General features: G+C 48.8%; 1 protein-coding gene across 1 annotated transcript in view; it reads left to right on the forward strand.

The window, feature by feature from the left end:
* The window catches only part of Spire2 (spire type actin nucleation factor 2), a 34,752-nt gene that overhangs the window by 5,386 nt on the left and 5,466 nt on the right, over window positions 1-23,900 (forward strand). The window contains exons 2-10 of the mRNA XM_036187855.1: window positions 7,470-7,513; window positions 15,228-15,584; window positions 18,146-18,226; window positions 18,342-18,506; window positions 19,146-19,232; window positions 19,606-19,729; window positions 20,749-20,918; window positions 21,435-21,624; window positions 23,357-23,472. Coding sequence (XP_036043748.1) covers window positions 7,470-7,513; window positions 15,228-15,584; window positions 18,146-18,226; window positions 18,342-18,506; window positions 19,146-19,232; window positions 19,606-19,729; window positions 20,749-20,918; window positions 21,435-21,624; window positions 23,357-23,472 — 1,334 coding nt within the window. The remainder of the gene's footprint in view (window positions 1-7,469; window positions 7,514-15,227; window positions 15,585-18,145; window positions 18,227-18,341; window positions 18,507-19,145; window positions 19,233-19,605; window positions 19,730-20,748; window positions 20,919-21,434; window positions 21,625-23,356; window positions 23,473-23,900) is intronic.

Consider the following 23,900-nt stretch of genomic DNA (forward strand, 5'->3'; position numbering starts at 1 on the left):
TCCACCTTGCCTGTGTAGCTTGTTGCTGTAACTGCATGTGTAAATGGCCCATCTATTTAAACTGGGTGCTTGGGGTTGGGGATTTAGCTCAGTGGTAGAGCGCTTGCCCAGCAAGCTCAAGGCCCTGGGTTCGGTTCTCAGCTCCAGCAAGGAAAAAAAAAAAAGCATAAACTGGGTGCTCACTTGTCTGTCTCTCAGCCTCATGCGCCCTCTTGGAGCTAAAGTAGATCTCTGGCTTCTGAGAAATATCACTGGACCGCTGGAGTTGAGAAGCCACAACCTGGGTCTTGGCTACTGAAGCCCCCGAGCTCCATCAGCGTCTAGGGCTGCCTGTTCAGCTGGCTTTCTTCTTACAGCTTAGTATTGCATGTGGCCCTGTCCAAGGACAGTGCTCCCAGTCACCCCGAGAGGACCCAAAAATGACTAGGAGGGAAACATTCCATTACAGAGGGGAGAATTTGTCCCTCCAGAGTCTCCTGGATACCAGAATGTTTGTGGTTGAAACATGTTTATTGAGCCAGGTCCTTCCCAGGTGGTTCCTGCTTGTAGCTTCTTGAGTCCCTGCCTCAGCTGTGTTACCCACCTCACTACTGCAAGGCACCCCCAGAGCTGTGAGTCCTGTGTTCTGTGAAGGTCACTCAGCTAAGTTATGGCGGGGCTAACACCAGGCTACCATGGATGGGTGGTTGGAGCTTGTTCAGAGGAGCTCACAGGGCAAGTGCACACCAGTGCTGGGTTTACTCTTCCTACAGAGCATCCTGTTGAGATCCCCACTCTGCACACAAAGAAACTGAAGGTCACAGAAGAGAAGCAGCTGTCCAAAGCCAGTGAGATGGGCATGACCTGGCACCTGCCTCAGAGCCAGTGTTTGTGTTTCTGTAGACTTCCAGCACAGCACCAAAGGGGAGCTCTGGCCTGTGGCACAGCAGCAGGTGTCCATGTGCCACACCTTTGTGTACCTTGGCCAGACTCAGCTTGGGATGCAGTGTCCAGGGTCCATGCAAATGAACCCTTGACATAAATGTGGGTTGCAGCCTGAGGAATGCAGTTCTGCAGAGGGCTCCCTGTGTACTTCTTGCTGGCCAGTGCCCTGTCGCTGAGCCCTCCCACTCAGAAGTAAGGGCTTAATGCTGTGGGGTTGTGGCAGGATGCCTGGACAGTCTGAGTGTGGGTGTGAGCTGGGTGTGTCTGTGAGCTGGGTATGTGTGTATACAGCTTTTCCGATTTAGTTTCACCTCTGAATTAGGCCTTGCAAGAAGGCAATTTTTCAAGTATATTTTCCCTCTGCGATACTGCCTGTGCCTAAGGTGGCTGTCCCAGAAGGCCTCAAGATACATGATGTCAGGATGCTAGCCCACACATTTGTTTATATGCTCTTCATTGTGCTTCTGGAAGGAGAAAGCCTCAAGTCTTAAGGCGCCTGTGGGGTTTCTGTGTAACTTGCACGGCTCAGCTTGTAGTAGGGATACAGCCCCAGCCTTGCTGCTATGTTTAAGGCCCTGGACTTCTCCACACTCATCTGTTGCCAATGTGGTGTCCACAGAGAATCCTTTTATGTCCAACATAGCACAGGTGTATTAAAGATGTTGGGCACAGCTAAGGTCCTCTCAGCCTTTCATACCAGGAGTTCTGGTCCCAGAATGTAGACCATTTCAACAGATGGGTTAGGGGTTCTGCTCTGGTCATTAACTGATTCCTCAGAGAGAGTTGGCCTCTAGGTAAAGACAGTGCTAAGGGGGATGGCCTTCTACTTGGAGATGATACCCTGCTGGTTAGGCAAATCAGCTTAAGGACCAGAGTACCTGGAGGAAGTTCAGCCACTGCTTTTTCAGTACAGTGAATCCTACTTTATTCCAGGACAGTGGGCTTGTGGTCCTTTCCCCAAGGAAGCAAGAGGAGAGGGTGGGCAGAGCTTAAAAGAGAATGTATGAGGTTCCCATGGCTTTGTAACACCCTTAAACTGATTTAAAATAACACAAGTATATTCATTTCCAGTTTATGACGCCATAACTCTAGAATAATCTCTACCTTCAGGCTAGCTATTAGCAACCCTATTTTATCCACCATGTAACACAGCATATCCATAGGTCCTGGGGATTAGAACATGGGCAGCTTTGGGTTGTTCTGCTAACCACACAGGGGAAGGTAAGAGGACTTCCGCTCAATTCCACCCCTGGCATCTTGTGTCAGGTGACTCATTTAAAAAGAAGTTTTGCCAGGTGGCAATGACGCATGCCTTTAATCCCAGCACTTGGGAGACAGAGCCAGGCGGATCTCTGTGAGTTCGAGGCCAGCCTGGTCTAAAGAGCGAGATCCAGGAAAGGCACCAAAAGTACACAGAGAAACTCTGTCTTGAAAAACCAAAATAAACAAACAAACAAATAAATAATCATATTATTTATACATAAAATGGAATTCATTATGACATCTTATTTATTATTATTACTATTACTATTATTATTATTATTATTATTATTATTATTATTATTATTACTACAATACCAGCCGTGTGGTGGTGGTGCATACCTTTAATTCTACCCCAAAGGAATACATACTTCCTCTTTCTAACACATTTTATCTAACTTATAACATCGCTTTGTGTGTGTGTGGCGGGGGGAGGTCTGTGAGTATGAGCATGCACATGCTGTGACACATGAGGATAACTTGCAGGGTTCGTATCCTTCTTTCCACCGTGCTTTTGGAGATGGAACTTGGGACATTAGATTTACAAAACAAGCACTTTTATCTGCTGAGCCATCTTGAAGAATCTAATTTTGTCAGCTGCATGCTCTATCTTCCTGCTAGGACCAGTGGTGTGATCTTGATGATGTCCCCAGATGTGTGGCCAGAGGTTGGGTATGGAAGTGTAACACGGAAGTCAGGCCTGTCCATTGTTTTTTTTTTATTTGTTTGTTTGTTGTTTTATCCCCACCCTCACAGTCCCCAAGGTTTGCCCACTGTTAGAGAGTCATGAGTGCTCAAGGCCTGGGATGAAAGGCAGGCCTCCGAATCATGCACTGCTGACAGGTAAGGCAGACCTTAATTGTGATGTGGGTCTGATATTATCACTGCTGATATGGGTCACCTCCATATCTGCCACTGGTGGACTGGGTTCCTGCTGTAGGAAGACACTTCCTGGGAGCGGTGTGTGGGCAGTGTGTGTGTGTGTGTGTGTGTGTGTGTGTGTGTGTGTGTGTGTTCTCACTCAGTCCAGGACGAGCCGCCACCCATCTGTGGAAGAGGAGGAAGGACACACCTGTATCCCTTTGACCCACAGAACTCTGTTTGTTCAGCAAGCACAGGACTCTGACTCTGTGCCTTCCTGTGGGTGGTTCTCTCTTGGCTTTCACCAGTTTCCAAGGCTGACACTCGACCTGGGTCACAACTCATTTTACTGTTCATTTCTTGAAAATGGAAGCCACCCACCTGTACGTGTGGCTTACTATGTGCCAGCCACTGGGTGTGTTTTCACTCAATGCTGACAAGCCCTTGGTGGTAAGTGATATCACTTTTGTGAGAAGGAACTGCCACCATCAGTCACATGACCTTTGACCCCACAGGCCCTTGGCTGCATCCTGACCTAGGAGATATGTCGGTGCTGTGTTTTCACTTTCCAAACTTATTACTTGAGTTATTTCTTAGCAAATGCACATATTTCAAATTCAGAATGTTTCTTTTTTAAATTTTATTTTCTATGTATGAGTGTTTCCCCTGAATGTATGCATGTGTCTCATGTGCATGCCTGATGCCCATGGAAGCCAGAAAGGGCATTGAATCCCCTGGATGTGGAGTTACAGGTGGTTGTGAACTGTCCTGTGAGTGCTGGAGATGGAATGAGTCCTCTGTAAGAGCAGCCTGTGCTCAGATTCAGAAAGATGAAAGGGAAGACCTTGAAGGAGCCCTGTGTTACACACGGTGCCTGGATGCCCTTCCTCCCTGCTCACAGGCTGCCAAGAATGTGAGGGTTCCTGCACATGCCAGCACCGAGGCAAGTGCACTTCCTCCTAAAGTCAGCTGCTGTTTTTTCTTTCCCCTGAGTGGGGGCCTTGGTCAGCTTAGCACAAAAAAGACATCTTATTGGGTTGTTTGTTTGAAACAGGGTCTTTCTTTCTGTTACCTAGGTTGGCCTTTAAACTTGGAATCTTACTGCCTCAGCCACTCAGATCTGGTTTCAAGTAAATTTCTTAATCTGCCACCTTTCCTGGCCACCTGTTCTTTTTAGTGACACCTAATGTCCTGGGTGTGGATGCCCTGTGTGTTTGTCTTCAGTGGACACGTATGCATTTTTTGGTGTAGGATAGATTCAGCAGTATTTTCGTAGGTGTTGTGATGCATGGGTGTGCCATCTAAAGCCTGACCTGCTAGATCAGAAGGGGAGAGCGTGTAACTTTGTGGACTTGGCAGGTTGCCTTGTGAGGGCTGTGGCCATTTCCCTTGTCCACCAGGAACTGTGTATGCCATATCTTCATTGCACACGCCCTCAACTATGTGTTCTGGCCATATAGGGACTTGTGAGCACTGTGCCTGAGACGCAGGACAAGAAGTCTTTTGGACTTAAAATGGCTGCTCTTTAGCTTTCATTTACTGTCAAAATACTCTCGGGAGTCTAGACTTGGGGTGGGGAATGTCTTGTGTCGGAAAAATGCCTTCCTAAGATGTATAAAGTCCCCTTTAGCTGAGTGAAGAGGGCTTATATCACATAGAGTGGATAGCTAACCCTACCCCTGCCCTTAAGCCCAAAAAGAAGTCAGAGTCAGGAGGTCCTACCATCCCACTGTACCACTGCATGACCGGGCACTCCACATTCATCCGGTATTGCACCTTAGGAAGCGTCTCTGCATCTGTTACCTCACTTCTTCCTTGAGGTGATACCAGAAGTTAGGCAGCAAGGTGCCATTTCTGTCCTGTGGGCGTTGAAGTGATGTCAGGCACTTGCCCCATAACTGTGGACTGGTCAGAACCTGACTTCAGTCTCTTGGAGGACAGCTGGCTCCCTGGAGGCAAATGGTGGCTCCAGCTGCCAAGCTCCTCCCACCGCTGGTGACAGTCCTACCTTTCCTGGACACTCCCTCTGGAGCAGGGGCTGAGGCTGCAGAAGCCACAGGCAGTTCTCCAAATCTACCGTCTTACTTCCATGACACAGGATTGTTTCCAGGAAAACTCCCTAGCCCCTTGATTTCTCCTCGGTTGGTATTTTAACAAGATCATCTGGAATGGCTACTCTCCTTTCTGGATGAGGCTACCCTTCTTGGGGAAGTGAGCACTAAGCTGAGTCTGAGTCCTTAGCAGAAAGGATGCTGATAGAAACTTGGTGGTCCACTTCGAGCTCCACTTCCACATAGCATTTCAGACACAACGGGAACTCCTTGGCCCAGCTCCATCATTTATCATCTGTATGATTTCAAGTAAAATTCTTAGTCCGCCTGAATTCCAGTCTCTTCCTATGTAGAGAAGACATCTTGGAAGCTGGGTGTGATGGTACGCACTTACAGTCTCCCCACTCAGCACAGTGTTAGAGAAACCATTGACATTTGTTAGTCTTGTATTATCTCTGGGCCTGGCCTCTGGCTGTGTGGTGGTCACTGTCATCCCAGAATCTCACAAAGTCATAGCTCGTTCATTAAAGCCCAAGATTTCCCTGGCACAGTGGTATGTACTTGTAATCCCAGCACTCAAGAAGCCAAAGAAGGAGGATTGTAATGTCTTTGAGCTAGACAATAATATTCTATCTAAAAACAGCAATGACCAAACTCTCTAAATCTTTGCAACTTGAATCATAATTAGATCCATAAATAGTTTTGGTACTTCTCTTGTTAACATTGACTATTTAAGCATTAAAAACATTCTACCCATGGGATATGATTGTACCTCAGTTGGTATAGTACTTACGCAGCAAGGAGGCCCTGGGTTAAGGCTCCACCACCACATAAACTGGGTGTGTTTGCACACATCTATAATCCCAGTACTGGGAGATGCAAGCAAGAGGGCCAGAAATTGAAGGTCCTCCTCAGCTACATAGTGACTTTCAAGGCCAACCTGGGATACATGAGACATTGTCTTTTAAAAAGTTCTGACCAGGGGTTGGGGATTTAGCTCAGTGGTAGAGCGCTTGCCTAGCAAACGCAAAGCCCTGGGTTCAATCCTCAGCTCTGGCAGAAAAAAAAAAAAAAAAAAAAAAAAGTTCTGACCAGAAAGCTGCTCAGAGCTGAAGTCCAGGACTGACTGTGTATTTGGAACTGGTGAACGTCCACCAGCCTGCCCTGCCTTCATGACCCCCTGACTTAGAGCACTCGCCTTTTCCAGGAAGTATCTGTATACTTGGTTAGTTCTCTTTCATCTCTTGCCTGTGAGTCTAGTCACATCTACAAAGTTTTGTTAAACATCCAAAGTGGGCTGGGGACCGAGTCCCTGAGATCACAAATCCTCCGACAGCATGCTCTTTGAGCTCACTTTCTTTATTGCTTCACTGATGTTGGAGAATGGATTGTTTTCCATTATTTTAATGGCTCTCACAGTCTCTGTCTTTGGCAGTCTTCCTGGGTCTTGATGCAATTTGAACATATTTGTGGAGCTAGCAGGTTTACCTAGCAGGCAATTTTATAGTTTGTTATTTTTTATGTCTCACTTCATCCAAAAACTTAAGGAAGCTGTAGTTCATATCATTACATGGTTTATGCATGATTAAAGGAAGCCTGAGGAGGGGACAGTTGGAAGTGGGGTAATTAACTGGGGAGTTGCTGGTGGCACAGATCCTAGGGTCTCTGGCCTGCCACCTGGAGCCACCACCCCTTCCCCTGTGATGCCTTGGAGTCAGATTTTACTCTTTGCCTTTGGCTTCTCATCTGTGAAATGGGTGCTGGAGCTATCCACCTCTTAGGCTTTAGCTGAGCCACATGAGTAAGCCCTGGAAAATGCTGACTCACACTTTGGCATTTACCAGTGATGTGTTCTGTAAATAAAATGTAGAGTCCAGCTTCTATCTGCCCTTCAACCCAGTGACTCCTTTGAGAGCCGCCATTGGAAAAACCCCAAACCCAGGGGCCATCCGGGTTTCTTATCTTCCTGTTGTGTTCTGGCTCACAGGAAGTGGTATACCCATTTCAGATCAGTCTTCCCTGTAGTGCAACTGAGCAGCCCTTCTCCTTCAGAACCTGGACATACACACAGTCTGCTGACTGTCCTTCATCCCTGACTTTCTCCTCTGAGCTGTTGCTATGGACCAGGGGATGAACAGCTGTCTAAGAGCAGGGTCCATATCACCTGTGCTCTGTAGCCTGAATCCTGCCCAGGGCTGGCTTAGGCTCGGCCTTGGGGTTTCTGGTCAAGGGCCCAGGTATCTCAGCCTGTTGTGAGCTTTCTGGTGTTCTTTGCGGGATGTGCTCTGTGCCTTAGGGAAGGTGAGCAGAGGGAGAAGGAAGAAGCAGTGATGTCTGGGCTTCCAATGTAATCACCACTGTTTTCTTTTACAGAACCCACAACCACAGTGGTGCCGCCAGCCAGCTCAGAAGCCCAGGTACTGGAAAGCAATTTTACATGACCTTGAAATATAATAATAAAATGTATCTGTTGTCCTGGTTAGCTTGTCAACTTGACACAAGCTAGTGCCATCCTAGAGGAGGGAACCTGAACTGAGAAAATGACAATATAGGATTGGTCTATAGGCAAGTTTGTGGGGCATTTTCTTCCTGATTGATGGGGATTGCAGCCAATTGTGGGTGGTGCCACCCCTAGGCAGGTGGTCCTGGATGGTCTAAGAAAGTGGGCTGAGCAAGCCATGAGGAGCAAGCTACCCAGTAAGCAGTACTCCTGCATGCGCTCTGCTTCAGTTCCTGCCTCCAGGTTCCTGCTTGAGTTTCTTCCTTCGTTGATGGGAGTTACAACCTGAAAGCAGTAAGCAGAAGTAAATCTTCTCTTCAGTTGCTTTTGGTCATGGTATTTTGTCACAATAGTAGAAGTCTAACTAAGATGCCTGTATTGTAGAATGTAAATTATAAAGTACACAAACTTGCACGATCCTTTAGGTGAGGGAAGACAGGTAAACCACATGAAGGTCTTAACTGAAAGTTTGATGAAGTTCTTCACAGGGGACAGGCAGGGTAAGGAACCTAGTGGGGTCACAGCCCTAGACACTGATCCCACTCCCGTACCAGGGAAGCAAGGGAGACAGACTGCTGGCCTCGCCCTAGCCTACCGGAAGTGATGTGGTCTGCAGGGCATGGAGTTGAGGACAAATGAGAAACCAGGCAATGCCTAGAACCCCAACCTCCATTGTCTTGTGGTAATGGTCTGAGTGTGATGTTTATTTCTGTTGTTGTTTTAATGGTTTTGTGTAACCAGCACTGGCCTCAACTTACCATGTGGCTGAGGCTGGGTGAGGTTTTGAACTCTGAACCCGATCCTCTTGCCTCATTCTCCCAAGTAATGCGGGTGTGTGTGTGTGTGTGTGTGTGTGTGTGTGTGTGTGTGTGTGTTACACGCATGAGCTTCGGGGCTTGGCTTTCCACTGCCTTTTTGCTTTATTTCTTTCAGTGTTGTTGTTTTTTCAGTGAGTGATGCATCTATTTCTTCTGCTTGTTTCCCAAAAGGCAGTAAGAGTGGAGACCACTCATGTCCTAGGATGAGAAGGGACCCTTGGGGACCAGAAAAGAACAGCATCTGAGCTGGGAGGTGGTGGTGCACGCCTTTAATCCCAGCACTCGGGAGGCAGAGCCAGGCGGATCTCTGTGAGTTCGAGGCTAGCCTGGGCTACCAAGTGAATTCCAGGAAAGGCGCAAAGCTACACAGAGAAACCCTGTCTCGAAAAAAAAACAAAATAAAAACAAAAACAAAAACAAAAAACAGCATCTGAGCAGCAAACAGAGTCAGAGAGAGGGATTCCAGGGCACGATTCCTGCTCTGATGTTTTCTTCCTTTGAAATGTGGCCTTTCACAGCCTTTTCAAAGCATAATTTTAATATAATAAGAATTTATAGGGCTGGATGCTGTGGTACATACCTGTAATTCAGCTATTTGAGAGACTGAAGCTTTGAGGAGAAATAAAGAAGAGGTATGATGGGAGGGGGAAGAAACCTTTGCATTTATGTATTTAGCATGGTAGCATTCCAAGGGAGAGGTGAGCATAGACCAAAGGGATTCCACCATGTGCCGCCGCCGCCACCGCCACCGCCTCTTTCTTCTCTACCTAGATCTTGCCTCAATAAAATGTTATACTTCCTTACATTTTTGTTTTTGTTTTTGAGATAGGGTCTCTTTACCTAGCCCTGCTGTCCTAGAACTCACTATGCAGACTAAGTTGGCCTTGAACTCACAGAGATCCCCTTGTTTCTGTCTTCCAAGTGCTAGGGTTAAAGGTGTGTGCCAGTACACCCAATGGCACTACATCTCACCACCACACATAATTCTTTTTGTTTTGTTTTGTTTTTTGAGACAGGGTTTCTCTGTGTAGCTTTGTGCCTTTCCTGGAACTCTCTTGGTAGCCCAGGCTGGCCTCGAACTCACAGAGATCCTCCTGGCTCTGCCTCCCGAGTGCTGGGATTAAAGGCGTGTGCCACCACCGCCTGGCTAACACACACACACATAATTCTTAATGCCAGTGACAAAATAGCCCTGCAACCTTGGGATGCTGTCACCTAAGCGACACTACTGTGTGTCACTTAGGAACTCTGTGAAGATGGTATTTTTTACACATAGGTAGCTGTAAACTGGGGGGAGAACAGCTATTTCTAAGACATCTGCATTGTCATGTGCCTGCCAGTTATGTGTACTCACAGCTGTCTAATAGCCTAGATAGTTTATTTCTCTAAGTCCATGTCTGCTGACCTGGGAGGTCAGCTGACCCTTGTTGTCCAGAGTTCACAGAGGTGAGACTATTACCTGCCACCTAAAGGATGCCTAGGATTACACACTATAAAAATCCTTGTAAAAACTTTGAATGAGGGAGTCTCATACGGACTGTTCTCAGAGGCCCAAATGTTAACCTGAAAGCTCCATCCCAGGAAATAACGTGAGGGGAGCAACTCAAAACCTACGCTTCATTCTGGCTACTTAGGTTTCATGAACTGCCCAGGCAGCCCCTCTAATTGCAGTCAGATTCCAGGCTGGTGGCCATGCTTGAACTTGCAGGTTGGAGGTCCTGAGACTGGGCAGCTGCCCAGGATTTTCCTAATGGAAAGCATTCTTTGTGTTCCAGAGAAAGTTTCCAGCGAGTTTGGGCACAGAAAAGCTTTTTACCAAAGAAGCCATGAGATAAGAGGCTTGGCTGGAGTTAACCCTTCCCATTACTTGTTGTTAGTGTAGGCCAGCACTCTGGAAAGAGAGTGGCCTGGATGAATCAGTTTACCTCTCTGCACTGGGCACTGGTATGGGTAGGAGGGCTTCCTGCTTGCTTCTCAGTCTGTCTCCCTCCATGGAGTTGTGTGGTTTCTATGGAGACTGCCTCATCACTGAGCCTCACAGAGCTATGAAGCACACTAGAGATCATGTAGCACCTTGCCCTTCCCCGGCATCTACCTCTACAACAAATGGATTTACTGTGTGACCTCTCCATGTTTCTGTCCCCTCACCTTGCTAGCTTCCCCTTTCCATTGTCATACCCAAGAACGGTCCTGAGATAGTCTCTGGAGTCTCCAATTCCCCAGGGTACTCCATCCTGGCTGCTGGCCAAAGCCCTGCTGTTTGTCACCTGTCAGGTGTGACCAGCCATTAGATGTTAGTGCCATGCCCTCTTCCTCTGCATTCAGGGTGTGCCTTGGAAACAGTGTATGACTTTAACCTGCTTAAAGCAGAGATAAAAAGTAGGGTGACGGAAGCCCCGAGGTGGCCCAGGGCTTTGGTCCACTGTGACTTTATGCTTTCCACCAGTCTTGATGAGTCAGGGGTTACCTTCCCCAGGCCCCTTAGGCTCCAGCATCTTCTGAGATGTCCCTGTAGGACCCAGAGACCCTTATATCTTGCCTGACCCTGGCTTTGGCCTGTTATTCCTCTGCCTGCCTCAGACTCCGATTTCCTGGGATACCTTGCTAGCCAGAAATGAGTGGAGAGGCCACTGGGGCAAGGTCGTACCAGAGAGTGGACAGTCTCCTGATGAGGCTATGGCTCCATCTGCTACACCAGTGTCCTCTCACCCTAGCAATTGTAACAGAAAACTTAGAGCATAGCACAGAAGGACCAGCTCCAAGGGCCAACTTGGCCAGTTTCTAGCTGTGATGAAGTGGCCTAGCATCTCTGTGCCTCTGTCCCTCTCTATGTGAGATAGGAGGTTGTGTCAGTGGGTTGTTGAAGTTAAAGAGGATGTTTTACATAGGCTTAGCATAGTGTCTACATAGTAGAGCTGTTATTTTTGTGTGCATGTGTCTTTGATAGTCTTTTTGGTTTTTCAGGACAGGGTTTCTCTGTGTAACAGTCCTGGCTGTCCTGGAACTTGCTTTGTAGACCAGGTTGGCCTCGAACTCATTGAGATCCGCCTGCCTCTGCCTCCCAAGTGCTGGGATTAAAGGCGTGCACTACCACCACCCGGCCTTTCCTTTCTTCTTAACAAATATTTTATGTATGTATGTTTTTGTATTTATTTATCTATTTATTTTGCTTGCATGTATGTCTATGTACTATGGGCATACCTGGTACCTGAGGATGTCATAAGAGGGTGTTGGAGCCTCTGTAACTGGAGTTATAGAAAGTTGTGAGCCACCATGCAGGTACTTGAAATTGAACCCAGGTCCTCTGGAGGAGCATCCAATGCTCTTAACCACAGAACCCATCTCTCCAGTTCCAGATAGTCTGTCCAAAGAAGGAAAATATGAAAACCATTCATTCAGTAGTGCTGGAGATTGATCCTCAGGTCTTGCATGTGCTAGACAATATCTCCAGCCTTGGTTTATCTTTTTATTTTGAGATGGGATTTCACTAAATTGTCCAGGCTGGCCTCAGACTTACTCTGTAGTCCAGGAAGGTCTTAAACGTGCAGTCTTCTTGCCCCTGCCTCCTGAGCAGCTGGGATTAACCAAGTGTGTCACAAAGCCCTGCCTGTAAACCTCATATTTATATTTATTTGTTTTGAGATGGGTTTTCATTGTATAGCCCAGGCTGGCCTCAAGGTTAGGATTTTCTTGCCTCAGCCTCTCAAGTGCTGGGATTACAGGTCTGTGCCTTCTTACCCAAATTTATGAAAGGCCTTTGCAACATAAAAGCAAATGCTATGCAAATTAGGGATTCTGTTAATCCCCCTGTGTATACAGCTAGGCTGGCAGCCCACTGCAGTGTTCCCCTGTCTGACTAAACGTAACTGGGACAGGGGGGTGGTCACATGGGCACAGAGAATCAAGGTGCAGACAGCATCTGGGGGGTGAACACAAAACAACCTTCTCCAGTGCACTCCACAGAGCCACTGTCCCCAGGTCATCGATGGTAAATTGTGAAGACAGGGTTCCTTGCCAAGTGAAACAGAGAAACGCTGAGGTAAGAGGACTCTACAGAAAGACCTCAAAAATGCTTGATATGCTTTTTTAAATAGAGTTACTGAGGCTGGAGAGATGGCTCATCAATTAAGAGTACTGGCTGCTCTTCCAGGTGATCTGGGTTTGATTCCCAGCATCCACATGACAGCTCACAATGTCTGTAACTACAGTCCCAGGGGACCTGGCACCCTATTCTGGCACTGAATGCATGTGATACACACACTTTCATTCAGGCAAAACACCCATACACACAAAATAAAGTGGAAAAAAAATTAAAGCGTTATTATCAGGTATGGTGAACATGCTTATAATCTTTTGGGAAGTTAAGACAGGAAGTGTAAAAGTTTGAGGCCAGCCAAGGCTACATAGCAAGACCCTGTCTCAAAATAAGTATTATGGAGGTTTTCAGGAAGCACCGAAAGCCTCTCACAGTGAGTTCCGCCAGTCCCCAAGGTCTGCCCCTGTGCCCTGGGTGTCTGCGTGCTCCATCACATGCCCTCAGGTGTCTGCATGCTCCATCACATGCCCTCTGGTGTCTGCATGTTCCATCACATGCCCTCAGGTGTCTGCATGCTCCATTACATGCCCTCAAGAGTCTGCATGCTCCATCACATGCCCTCAGGAGTCTGCATGCTCCATATTTGTCTAACTGTATAGCCCTGGCTGGTCTAAAACTTGGGCTGGCCTCAAACTCACTAGCTCCTCTACCTGCTGAGTGCCAGGACTAAAGGTGTGAGCTGTTTGCTCAGCATGACATTGTGTGTGTGTGTGTGTGTGTGTGTGTGTGTGTGTGTGTGTGTGTGTGTACGGATGTCATCTGTCCTTACAATGATGTGAGTCAACTGTTACTGTAACAGACTCCTCGGATAATCAGAAAGGTGAGGTTTGGCTGGGAGTGTGGCTCAGTGGTAGAGTGCATATTCAGCATGCCACGTGGCTCTGGTTCAAGCTCCACAAAGGGGAGAAGGGCTGTTTTGGTTCACAGTTTTGCAAGTTTCAGCTCATGACCACGTAGTTCTAATGCTTTGGGACTGTGGTGATGTAACACATTCATGGCAGGATTTCTTGGAGGAAAAAGCTGCTTATCTTTTGGCTGGGTGTGAAAGAAGAAAAGTTGGAGGCCAGTTCCCAATAGCTACTCCCAGGCCACACCTTCAGTGAGCAGAAGACTTCCCACTCAACACTACCTCCTTATTTATTTGTTTGTTTAGACGGGGTCTAACTATGTAGCCCAGGCTGGCCTGGAACTCACTATGTAGCACAGGCTGGCCTGGGACACACGTAAATCTGCCCGACTCTGTCTCCCAAATGCTGGGATTACAGGTGTGCACCATGCCCAGCAAGCCTACTTCTTCAAAGTTCTACCAGTTCCCAATGGAAGCAAGTGAGAACTAAAGCTTTGACACATGGGCCTTTGGGGACATCTAAGAATTCAACTCTAGGGCCAGGGTATGATATGGTGGTAGAGTACTCTCATATCATGTGTGAAGGCCTGGGTTTGGTACCCATCACTGCAAAATTAAAAAATATATATATAAAAAAAGAAAGAAAACCTCCAGCCCCCAAAACTACAGTGGTTAAGCAGCATCACAGCAGTGGTGGCTGCCACATCAACCAGGCCTTCTCCTTTGATTTCAGCCCCCTGTTCTAGTACATGAGAAGCTAGTGCTTAGCAGGGTTATCTCGTTCCTAATTATGTTTTTGGTGGTCATACATACTGTGCAGTCAGCACCAGAGTTAAGACAGTTCGTCTCCATCTACATAAAAGGCATCTTGAGCCTTCCCACCCCACTGTGCCCCAGCTCAGGGAGGGGGGCTACTAACTTCCCTTGCCGTGGATGGGCTCAGCTTGCTTTGAGTCATGCCAACGGGACCACACTGTATAATGGTTTTTCAGCTGATCTGTGTGGTATATGCGTGTGTTTGTCTGATCCTGTTCTATAGTGCCCCGCTGTGGGCACATACCTGTCTCCACTGTGAAGAGCGCATGAGTAGTTTATGAACAAACCTTGGGTGGATGTACTTTTCCATTCTCTGGGTTAAATGCCTGGGAAGGGAGGTGCTGAATCACATGTTCTATGCATATTGGTAAGAAGTTTCCTGTTTTCTGAAGTGACTGTGCTCTTTGGGGGACATCTTCTTAACAGTGGTCATTTATTTGTGCTGTGATTCCCCTCTGGCAAAAAGGAGGTATTTCTTTCTATCTATCTATCTATCTATCTATCTATCTATCTATCTATCTATCTATTTATTTATTTAGGTTTTCCAAGACAGGGTTTCTCTGTGTAGCTTTGAGCCTTTCCTAGAACTCGCTTTGGAGACCAGGCTGGCCTCGAACTCACAGAGATCTGCCTGCCTCTGCCTCCCGAGTGCTGGGATTAAAGGCATGTGCCACCACTGCCTGGCAATTTATTTGTTTTTATTTGATGTACATCTATTGGTGTTTTATCTGCATGTATGTCTGTGTGAGGGGGTTGGATCCCCTGGGACTTGAGTTACAGACAGTTGTGAGCTGCCATGTGGGTGCTGGGAATTGAACCCAGGTCCTCTAGAAGAGCAGCCTATGCTCTTAACTGCTGAACCATCTCTCCAGCCCTAAGAGGTGGTATTTCTATATCATCATTATAAGCCATGCTGTGATTTCCTCTTCTCCCTGCCTGTCATTCGGTCTGGCATCTCTGTCTTATGATGGAGGGTGCTGCTGGTTGTGGACCCCAGTACCCTTGTGGCTCGGAATGCTGTCTCTGGTGACCATATGACATCTCTGTCCCTTAGATGGTGCAGTCCCTGGGCTTCGCTATCTACCGTGCCCTGGACTGGGGCTTAGATGAGAGTGAGGAGCGAGAGCTGAGCCCACAGCTGGAGAGGCTCATCGACCTCATGGCCAACAGTGACTGTGAGGACAGCAGCTGTGGGGCAGCAGATGAGGGCTATGGGGGTCCAGAAGAAGAGGAGGAGGCTGAAGGCGGCCCCCGAGCCGTGCGAACCTTTGCCCAGGCCATGCGGCTGTGTGCTTTGCGCCTGACCGACCCCCATGGCGCACAGGCCCACTACCAGGCAGTGTGCCGAGCTCTTTTTGTGGAGACGCTGGAGCTTCGTGCCTTCCTGGCCCGGGTGAGGGAGGCCAAGGAGGTGAGTGAGATATGGGCTGCAAGTGGGAGGGCTGATGCTGGATGGAGTGAGGAGATGGATGGGACATGGGGGTGCAAACCGGTTGGGAATGGGGCTAGGGAGGCAATGGGGCTCAATCCTCAGTTGTCCAACAGGGATTAAGGTCTTTGGTGCCTGACTGCACCTTCCCAGGAATACCCATAACTCTCCCCCTCCACCCTGCTGGGCAGTGTCCAAAATGTTTCATACATTGTTTTAAAATTTATTTATTTATTTATTTATTTATTTATTTATTTATTTATTTATTTCATTTTACATACCAACCCCAACTCCACTTCTGATGTTTTACAATCTTGCATCTAAGCTGTTAACGCCCAATGGTTTCATACATGTTTAACTTCATACCTTCTTTTCCCCTGGGTTTTCAGAGAAAGAAATCAGTGAGCGGCCCCTGGCCATCACTCCTGTTGCCTCTCAATTAGCCATTACAGTCCCTGCCTCCTCTTTCATCTCTGCAAGAGGGAGATCTGCTTACTGCTCACTGGCTGGCTTCTCCAAGCCCCAGTTCCTTCTGAAAATGGGATGCTAAAGACAGCCACTTCTTCCCTTGGGGCACCACACAGGCAGGCCCATGGGCTTGGAGACTTGGGGTGGGCTGGTGAGAGAACCCCTCAGGGCATTTACTGTGCTTGCCACAGCCCTGCTTCATTCTTGGTGGTCTCCTGTCTTACAAATGAGCACATGCTACCTCTGAGAGGCAGGGTCCCTCAGCCCAGTGTCAGAGCCTGTCTAGGATCTAGCCGGCTCCTATGCTGGATTCCCTCTAGGCTGTCCTGACTTCCCCTGACCTAGAGTTAGGGCTTGGCGTCTTGTGACTGTCTCCATTCTTCTTTGGAGGAGAACCATTTTTTCCCCTGTGAAGTGGGCTGTCCAGGCCTCTGTCAGCATTTCACTGATGATGAAAGGGGCACTGGGAACAGGGCAGGTGAGGGTCAAGTCATGCTCTCTTGCTCAGGTAGCAGAAGTTAATTTTTAAGTTAGTTGATGTTGGTTTCTGGTTCCACCCTGCCCTTTTCTGTGCCGTATCCCTTTTCCTGTAGCCTCGAAGGACCCTTTGAAGCCTGTATAGGCTTTCAGGGATGTTTGAGTAACGGGAATCTGGGACCCAGCTTGAACCCATTGATCCTCACTTGTGACTGTCATGTGCCAATCTTGGGAGGCTCTCCCTTAGCTCCCACTATTCAATGCACCATTCCACCTTCCCCCTCAGCTCCTCCTGGAGTCTCAGAGAACTCTCTGCCTGTGCTCCCTGTGGCTGGCAGGTGGTCCTTGGGTTTTTGTCCTTCTGTGAACATGGTCTGTTGAGTTGTTCAACTCAATTCCTTACTCAGACAAATGAGCTTTAGCAGGAGCACATACCTCTACACTCCATTCCACTGAGCCCAGAGACAGTCAGGGGCTGGGGCTGGGGACCCAGGGACCTGGACAGACACACCTAGGCAAGTCTGAGCTGGTGATTTTGGACAGGTGCATAGGGTCAGGTGTAGCTGTTCTAAGTAGGACAGGAGAGCCATCCTCTATGTCCTTTGCCCCAGGAGTCCCACATAATAGTGTGTCTTAACGCAGTTTGGCAAGTAGCTCAAGGTGAAAGCCAGGGTAACTGGTTCTGTCTTCACTGGGTGCTGCTGAAGGGCAGATGCTTCTCTATGTGGGGAGTTAGTGAAAACAGAAGCCCCAGGCTGCCCCCATACCCAGACCCATCAAGGCAGCAAGTCTGGCATCTTTCCCCAAATTTCCAGTTGCCTGAGTCCCTGGCATCTTTCCTGGGCCCTCACCACGATGTTAGCACTCCATATCTGGATGGCCTCCTAGGACCTGCTGTTTAACTCATCTTGTCATCTGCCTTCATCAGTTTCCACCCGTCCTTGAAGACTAACACTTGCCACACTGTGCTGGGCTCCAGACTTGGAACAGCAGCTGAGGAAGCATACACAGCCTCTAAGAGATGGGTTCTTGGTGACCTCTAGTATAGGTCGTGCATATATAGAGAAGCAGCCATGAGAATGGGTGGGCTCGTGGGTTGGCCAGGGTGTCCTGAGGTGCTGGGTGAACTGAAGTCTGGAGGGCAGCAGGGAGTACTTCCCCTTCTGCATCAACCACCTGTGAAGGACAGTGCCTCTCTGAGGCATGTGGGTCAGATGGGAACCAGTGCATGTGGACACTAGGCTCTCACCAGGCCCTGCTCAAAAAGAGGATTAAAAGTTCCCTGTGCCGGGGTTGGGGATTTAGCTCAGCGGTAGAGTGCTTTTTGCCCTGGGTTCGATCCTCAGCTCCACAAACAAAAAAAAAAAAAAAAGAAAGAAAAAAGAAAAATAAAAAAATAAAAGTTCCCTGTGCCATTCCAAAGCTATGGTATAGTTTCCTCAGATCTCTCCAAGCTCCAATGCCTGGGACAGGTGCCTTTGTGACTCCTTTTTAGCTGACCGAGTGCTAGGGAAGTGCCTCCTGCTAGATGGGATTCGCAGGGTCCTGCTGGGTCCACTCCTCTGCCACTTCTACACTAACTAGACATGTGGTTCCAGATGCTGCAGAAGCTGGGGGAAGATGAGCCACGGTCAGAGAAGCCACTGGCTGAGCTTGACCACCTGGGACATACAGACTGGGTAAGACATGGACCCCTCCTGACCTGGGACAGAGGAGAACACAATACACCCAGAAAGCTTTGGGCTGGGAGAGCCGTGGGTGCCAGAGCTGAGGCCATTTTCTTGTCTGGGTCAGGCCCGGCTCTGGGTCCAGCTCATGCGGGAGCTACGTCATGGGGTGAAACTGAAGAAAGTACAGGAGCAGGAGTTTAACCCACTGCCCACCGAGTTCCAGCTCACCCCCTTCGAGATGCTGATGCAGGACATCCGTGCCAGGAACTATAAGCTGCGCAAGGTCATGGTGAGCCACAGTCCTGTTGTCCTCCACCAGCACCCCTGGCCCTGTTCCCTTCCCCAAGTTCTTACTTACCCTGCTGTCATTGACCAGTGGCCCTGCCCTCTGTCTCTACTAGCAACCCTTGCCCTGTTCCTTGTGCTTGGTTAGAGTTTGATGATCATCTGCACATATGAGTAAGGCAGATGTGGCTGGTTTCCACAGCTCTGGGTTGTACTGGGACTACGGTGTAATAATTAGGGAAAGGAGAAGGTTCCTGAGGGTCAGGAGGGGCCCTAAGAGCCAGCCACCTTTTCCCATGTGACACACATATGCATAGCCTTATGTGCACTGCTATTACCCTTCTGACAACTCCTGAGATGGGTCCTACAGCCCCATTTCCTGAAGAATCTTAGGTTCAGGAAGCTTGGGCTGCTGAGTTTAGGACTCACTAGACCTCGAATGTTGTAGCCACTGCTGGATGTGGCCCACGTATCTGCTATGTACCTGTTAGAGAAGCCGCTGAGTCCCAGGGAACAGAGGCCATAGGAGGAAAGTTGGCCGTGAAGACAAGGCTGCAGTGAGGGCTGTGTGAGCCCCTCCTGGTCACCCTAACACCAGCAGTTGGCCCTTGCAAGCTCAGGGTGACCCTGCTCCTCCTGGCAGGTTGATGGGGACATCCCTCCCAGAGTGAAGAAGGATGCACACGAGCTCATCCTGGACTTCATCCGCTCACGGCCCCCACTAAAGCAGGTACCAGCTCTGCACTTCTTCCTCTGGAGAATGTGGGGCTTGCTGCTCTCCTGTGACCAACCCAGGAGGTATCTTATCACATCCACTTTCTGAGGGAGGCCATTGAGGGCTCTTTTGCCTGTTGGCTGGATGGTTGGACATGATTTCTGGCATAGGGCTACTGGGTCTGTGTCTTCTTCCTCTTGGGGAGAACTTTTAGGCATTTACACCTCACACCGGGTGTACACAAAGCTTCCTTGGCTAGTGCTTCCTTCTGAGGTACTGAGAGGTAGCACTGAGTCTCTTGGACTACTCCAGCATGTCCCTACTACTCCAGCAAGCCCGTGTCACCACCTGCCTCCCCTTCCTACTTAGTGTGTCATGTCGGCGGCAGGTCTCGGAGAGACGGCTTCGCCCTATACCACAAAAGCAGAGAACACTGCATGAGAAGATCCTGGAGGAAATCAAGCAGGAACGGAGGCTTCGTCCAGTAGGGGCCCAGCATTTGGGTGCCCGAGGTAAGGGCGGGCGTGAGTGATGGGGGAGAAGCCCCAGTGGACCTTGCTGGGGCTACAGATCAAATCTGAGGACTGTTAGCCCCAAGAGTCCTGTATGGGTAGAGGACCCAGGACCCCTTAATTTTTTTTTTTTAACTGTAAACTTAGAGAAGTTATAATGGCCTTGTGAAGCCTTGGCCAGAGGTCTGCAAAAGTGAAATAATGCTGCCCTCTAGGTTTTGACCAGATTTTGCCTTTATATGTTGTTATAGTGGATGACAGATCTCAACATTTGGAAGCCAAATGAAATAAAAGTCAAGTTTCTAAGTGACTGGAAGCCAGATATACATTCAGATATTTGAGACTTGTTCTTCCTTGCAAAAAGAATAAGGATGGTGAACTTCAACCCTGCTTCTGCCAGGTCTTTGGGAGGCTAGGCAGCTCTCCGCTTTAGCTAGAGCTACTCATTGTTAACTGGCTCAGCAGCCTTCGGTTTCCCCTTCTAAGTGGAGAGTTAAACCAGGTGGTTGGTGCTTAGGAAGCTGTTCACTTCCATGTTGGCCTTCTTCTCGTCCTCCCCACTCACTGTCCACTCCTACACTGACCTCCTCATCTCCCACTCACTGTCCACTCCTACACTGACCTCCTCATCCCCCACTCACTGTCCACTCCTACACTGACCTCCTCATCTCCCACTCACTGTCCACTCCTACACTGACCTCCTCATCCCCCACTCGCTGTCTACTCCTACACTGACCTCCTCATCTCCCCACTCACTGTCCACTCCTACACTGGCCTTCTCGTCCTCCTCATTCACTGTCCATTCCTTCCCTGACCTTCCACATCATTCCCTGTTCCTGCCCTGCCTCCTTGTCTTCTTTGCTCAACATCCACTCTGGCTTTGTGCTCCCTCCCTCCCTGCCCCACATCCACCCTTGCCCTGGTCTCCTTGCCTTTGCCGCTCACTGTTGATCCCTGTGCTGACTTCCTCTCCCTCTCCACTCACCATCCACCCCTGCCTTTGTTTTTCCTGCCTTCAGGGTTTGGTTCTCTGCCCTGCATCCTCAATGCCTGCTCTGGGGACATCAAGTCCACTTCCTGCATCAACCTGTCTGTCACAGACGCTGGGAGTGGAAGCCAGCGCCCACGGCCCCGGGTTCTGCTTAAAGCCCCCACCTTAGCAGAGATGGAAGAAATGAACACGTCTGAGGTCAGAGACTAGGGATTCTTCAAAAGATCATGCTGAAAGGGTGGGGAAAGTCTTAGCGGGACAGGGGTCTGTTTGGTAAGTTATTTTCTTCTTGTGGCCAGAGGAGTAGCCTGAGTAGTCAGTTTGAGGACCTCAGGCCCACTAGGAAGGAAGATGACCTCAGTGCTGGCCATCTCAGAGGGCTCAGCCTTCTACAGAACTGTCGTCTCCAGAGTTTTCAGGAAGACCTCAGAGAATGGTTTGACTATTGAGACACTTGCCATGAACTATCTGGAAGATAGGAGATATGAGCTAGCGATATGTAGAGGACAGTGCAGGATCTTGGTGGGCTCAGTTAGCACTCCTGGATCCACTGCCTTGGTCCAAGGATGAACAAGAGGTGCTGGAGGCAGTGGTCAGAACTAGAGGCAGTGGTCAGAACTAGAGGCAGTGGTCAGGGCGGGGCAGCGGTCTGGAGGGGGCAGCGGTCTGGAGGGGGCAGCGGTCTGGAAGGAGCTGTGCCTGGATTGCTTTCAGGAAGAAGAGTCCCCCTGTGGAGAGGTGACCCTGAAGCGGGACCGCTCTTTTTCGGAACATGACCTAGCTCAGCTTCGGAGTGAGATGGTCTCTGGTTTGCAGTCAGTCACTCAGCCCCCAGGAGGGATGGAGCCACCCCGGGCCAGAGCAGGCAGCATGCACTCCTGGAGGCCCAGCACCCAAGACCAGGGTAAGTCTTCACACCACATGCTCTTTACATTTCCATGGGCTCGGTGTTGCAGCCTCACACCTTCCTCGAGCAGGCAGGTACCCATGGTGGGTAGCTTGTGCCTGCAAGGATGGTGCTGAGTCTGTCATCATCTCTGCTTTCCAGTGGAGATTTTTTTTTTTTTTTTTTTTTTTAAACCAGCTAACCAACCTGTATTCATAGCAAAACATTTTCTAAAGAACTTGTATCCTTACAGGGTGGAGAGATGGCTGCTCTTGCAGAGTGTGATTCCCAACACCCACATGGTGACTTATAACCATCTCTAATTCCAGTTACAGGGAACCCAGTGCCCTTCTCTGGCCTCTGTGGGCACCAGGCACACAAGTGGTACACATACATATACTCATACACATAGAATAAAAATAAGTAAATCAGGCCAGGTGTGGTGGTGCACACATTTGATCTCAACACTTGGGAGGCAGAGGCAGGTGGATCTCTGGGCTCATGGCCAGCTTGTTCTACAGAGTTCCAGGATGGCCAGGGGTATACAGAGAAACCCTGTCTTGAAGAGGAAAAAAAAAAAAAGAAGAAGAAAGGAAGAAAGCTAAGTAATTCTTTTTAAAGAAAGAATTCAAAGTCTCATGATTCTGTTCCATAGGGGTAATTGTTAGTAGTGGTATCCTGAGATGTGGTAAGGAGGCTGGCAACTCTTTCTTTCCTTTTTCTGTGGACAGCTGGGCTCTTGAAGCACCCGACCTATCACCAGCCACTGTCCCCCACCAGAGGACTCAAGCTAGAAATAGTCCCATCAGTCAGTGGCTGGACTTCCATCAAGAGCTGTCAGTGTTAGAAATGAGTCTGGGTCCCAAGAACATGACCATACAATCCAGAGGGTTTGGGCAAGGCAAAAAGTTTCAGTTCTGCAGAAGGGTGCACGGCCATGTCAAATCAAGAGGCGACCCCAGAGAGCTTTTAGGTGGTCTTTTTCTTTCTTTCATTTTTATGAGTGTGTGTTTTTTTGTTCTGTTTTTTGTTTGGTTTTTCAAGACAGGATTTCTCTGTTTAACAGTCCTAGCTGTCCTGGACCTCGATCTGTAGACCAGGCTGGCCTCGAACTCAGAGATCTGCCTGCTTCTGCCTCCTGAGTGCTGGGATTAAAGATCCGGCCACCACACAAGGCTCCGTTTTTATTTCTAAAGGAGTCCTGTGCCTCTGAGTAGTCAGAGCTTGGTCTCATGCTCTTGCATGATTGGCTAATTTGAAATGACAGTTGATGAGCAGAACGCAGTTTTCGGCACTGAGTGCAGCCCTGAGCATATGTTTTGATATCAGGAAGTGCAAACTCTGGCAGAATGTGGATTTCTGTCACGTAGCTTCCTTACAAAATCTAAAAGTCATTTAAAAATTTTAACTTAATTTTTATCTTAGGAGTATGGGTGTTTTGCATGTATGTATACCATGTTTGTGTATGTCTGTGTATCACATGGATGCCTGGTACCTGCTGAGGTCAGATGAAGGTTTTGGGTTCCTTGCAATTGGCGTTACGGATGGTGTGATCCGCCATGTAGGTGCTGGGAATTGAACCTGGTTCCCCGGCAAGAACAAGCGCGCTTAACTGCAGAACCAACTCTAACTCTCTTGGCTTGACTTTTAGCTCGTTCCCTCCCCACTGGAACATACATGCTGTCCCCATTGCCCACTTGGCACAGCACTCCTGCCAGGTGGTTCCAATGGGCCTGTGTTCTTTCTCCAGTTTTCTGTCCTGTGAGTGGCCAGTCCCAGCCTTACCTCGGCTCCGCCTTGCCCAGCAGCTTGAGCTCAGTGGATAAACCGGAGGCCTCTGCACCAGATACCAGACACCTGTGGCTGGTAAGTGACAGGGTAGGTTGCCCCGATGACCTCTTCAGCATCATCTTCATTCTTTCACTAGCCTGATGCTCAAGAGAGAGATGAGCAGCATCTCCTAAGTGGCTGGCTTTGACTTTGAGGGTACCAGGGTCCAGTTCCCTGTATCTGGGGAGATTGCTCTTTGCTGCCACTTGCTGGTACACATTGGTACTGCGACCCCAAGCCCAGAGAATTGTCTTTCAACCATTTGCCCCTGGCCTAAAGTGCTCTTTGTTCAATTTCAAGGGTGGTCTGGATAATGAACCCTGAATTGTGGGATTTGAGGGTAATACAGTGCAGCAGGGAGTGTGCTGTTGGCTGAGACTTTGACATACTGGTTCCCATCAGCTATGAGTTTTGTGTTGTGTGAAGAACTAGTACTCTGCCTTGGAGCCCTAACTTGGGCCTGA

This window comes from Onychomys torridus, chromosome 5, assembly GCF_903995425.1.
Source record: "Onychomys torridus chromosome 5, mOncTor1.1, whole genome shotgun sequence".
In the NCBI taxonomy this organism is placed as follows: domain Eukaryota; kingdom Metazoa; phylum Chordata; class Mammalia; order Rodentia; family Cricetidae; genus Onychomys; species Onychomys torridus.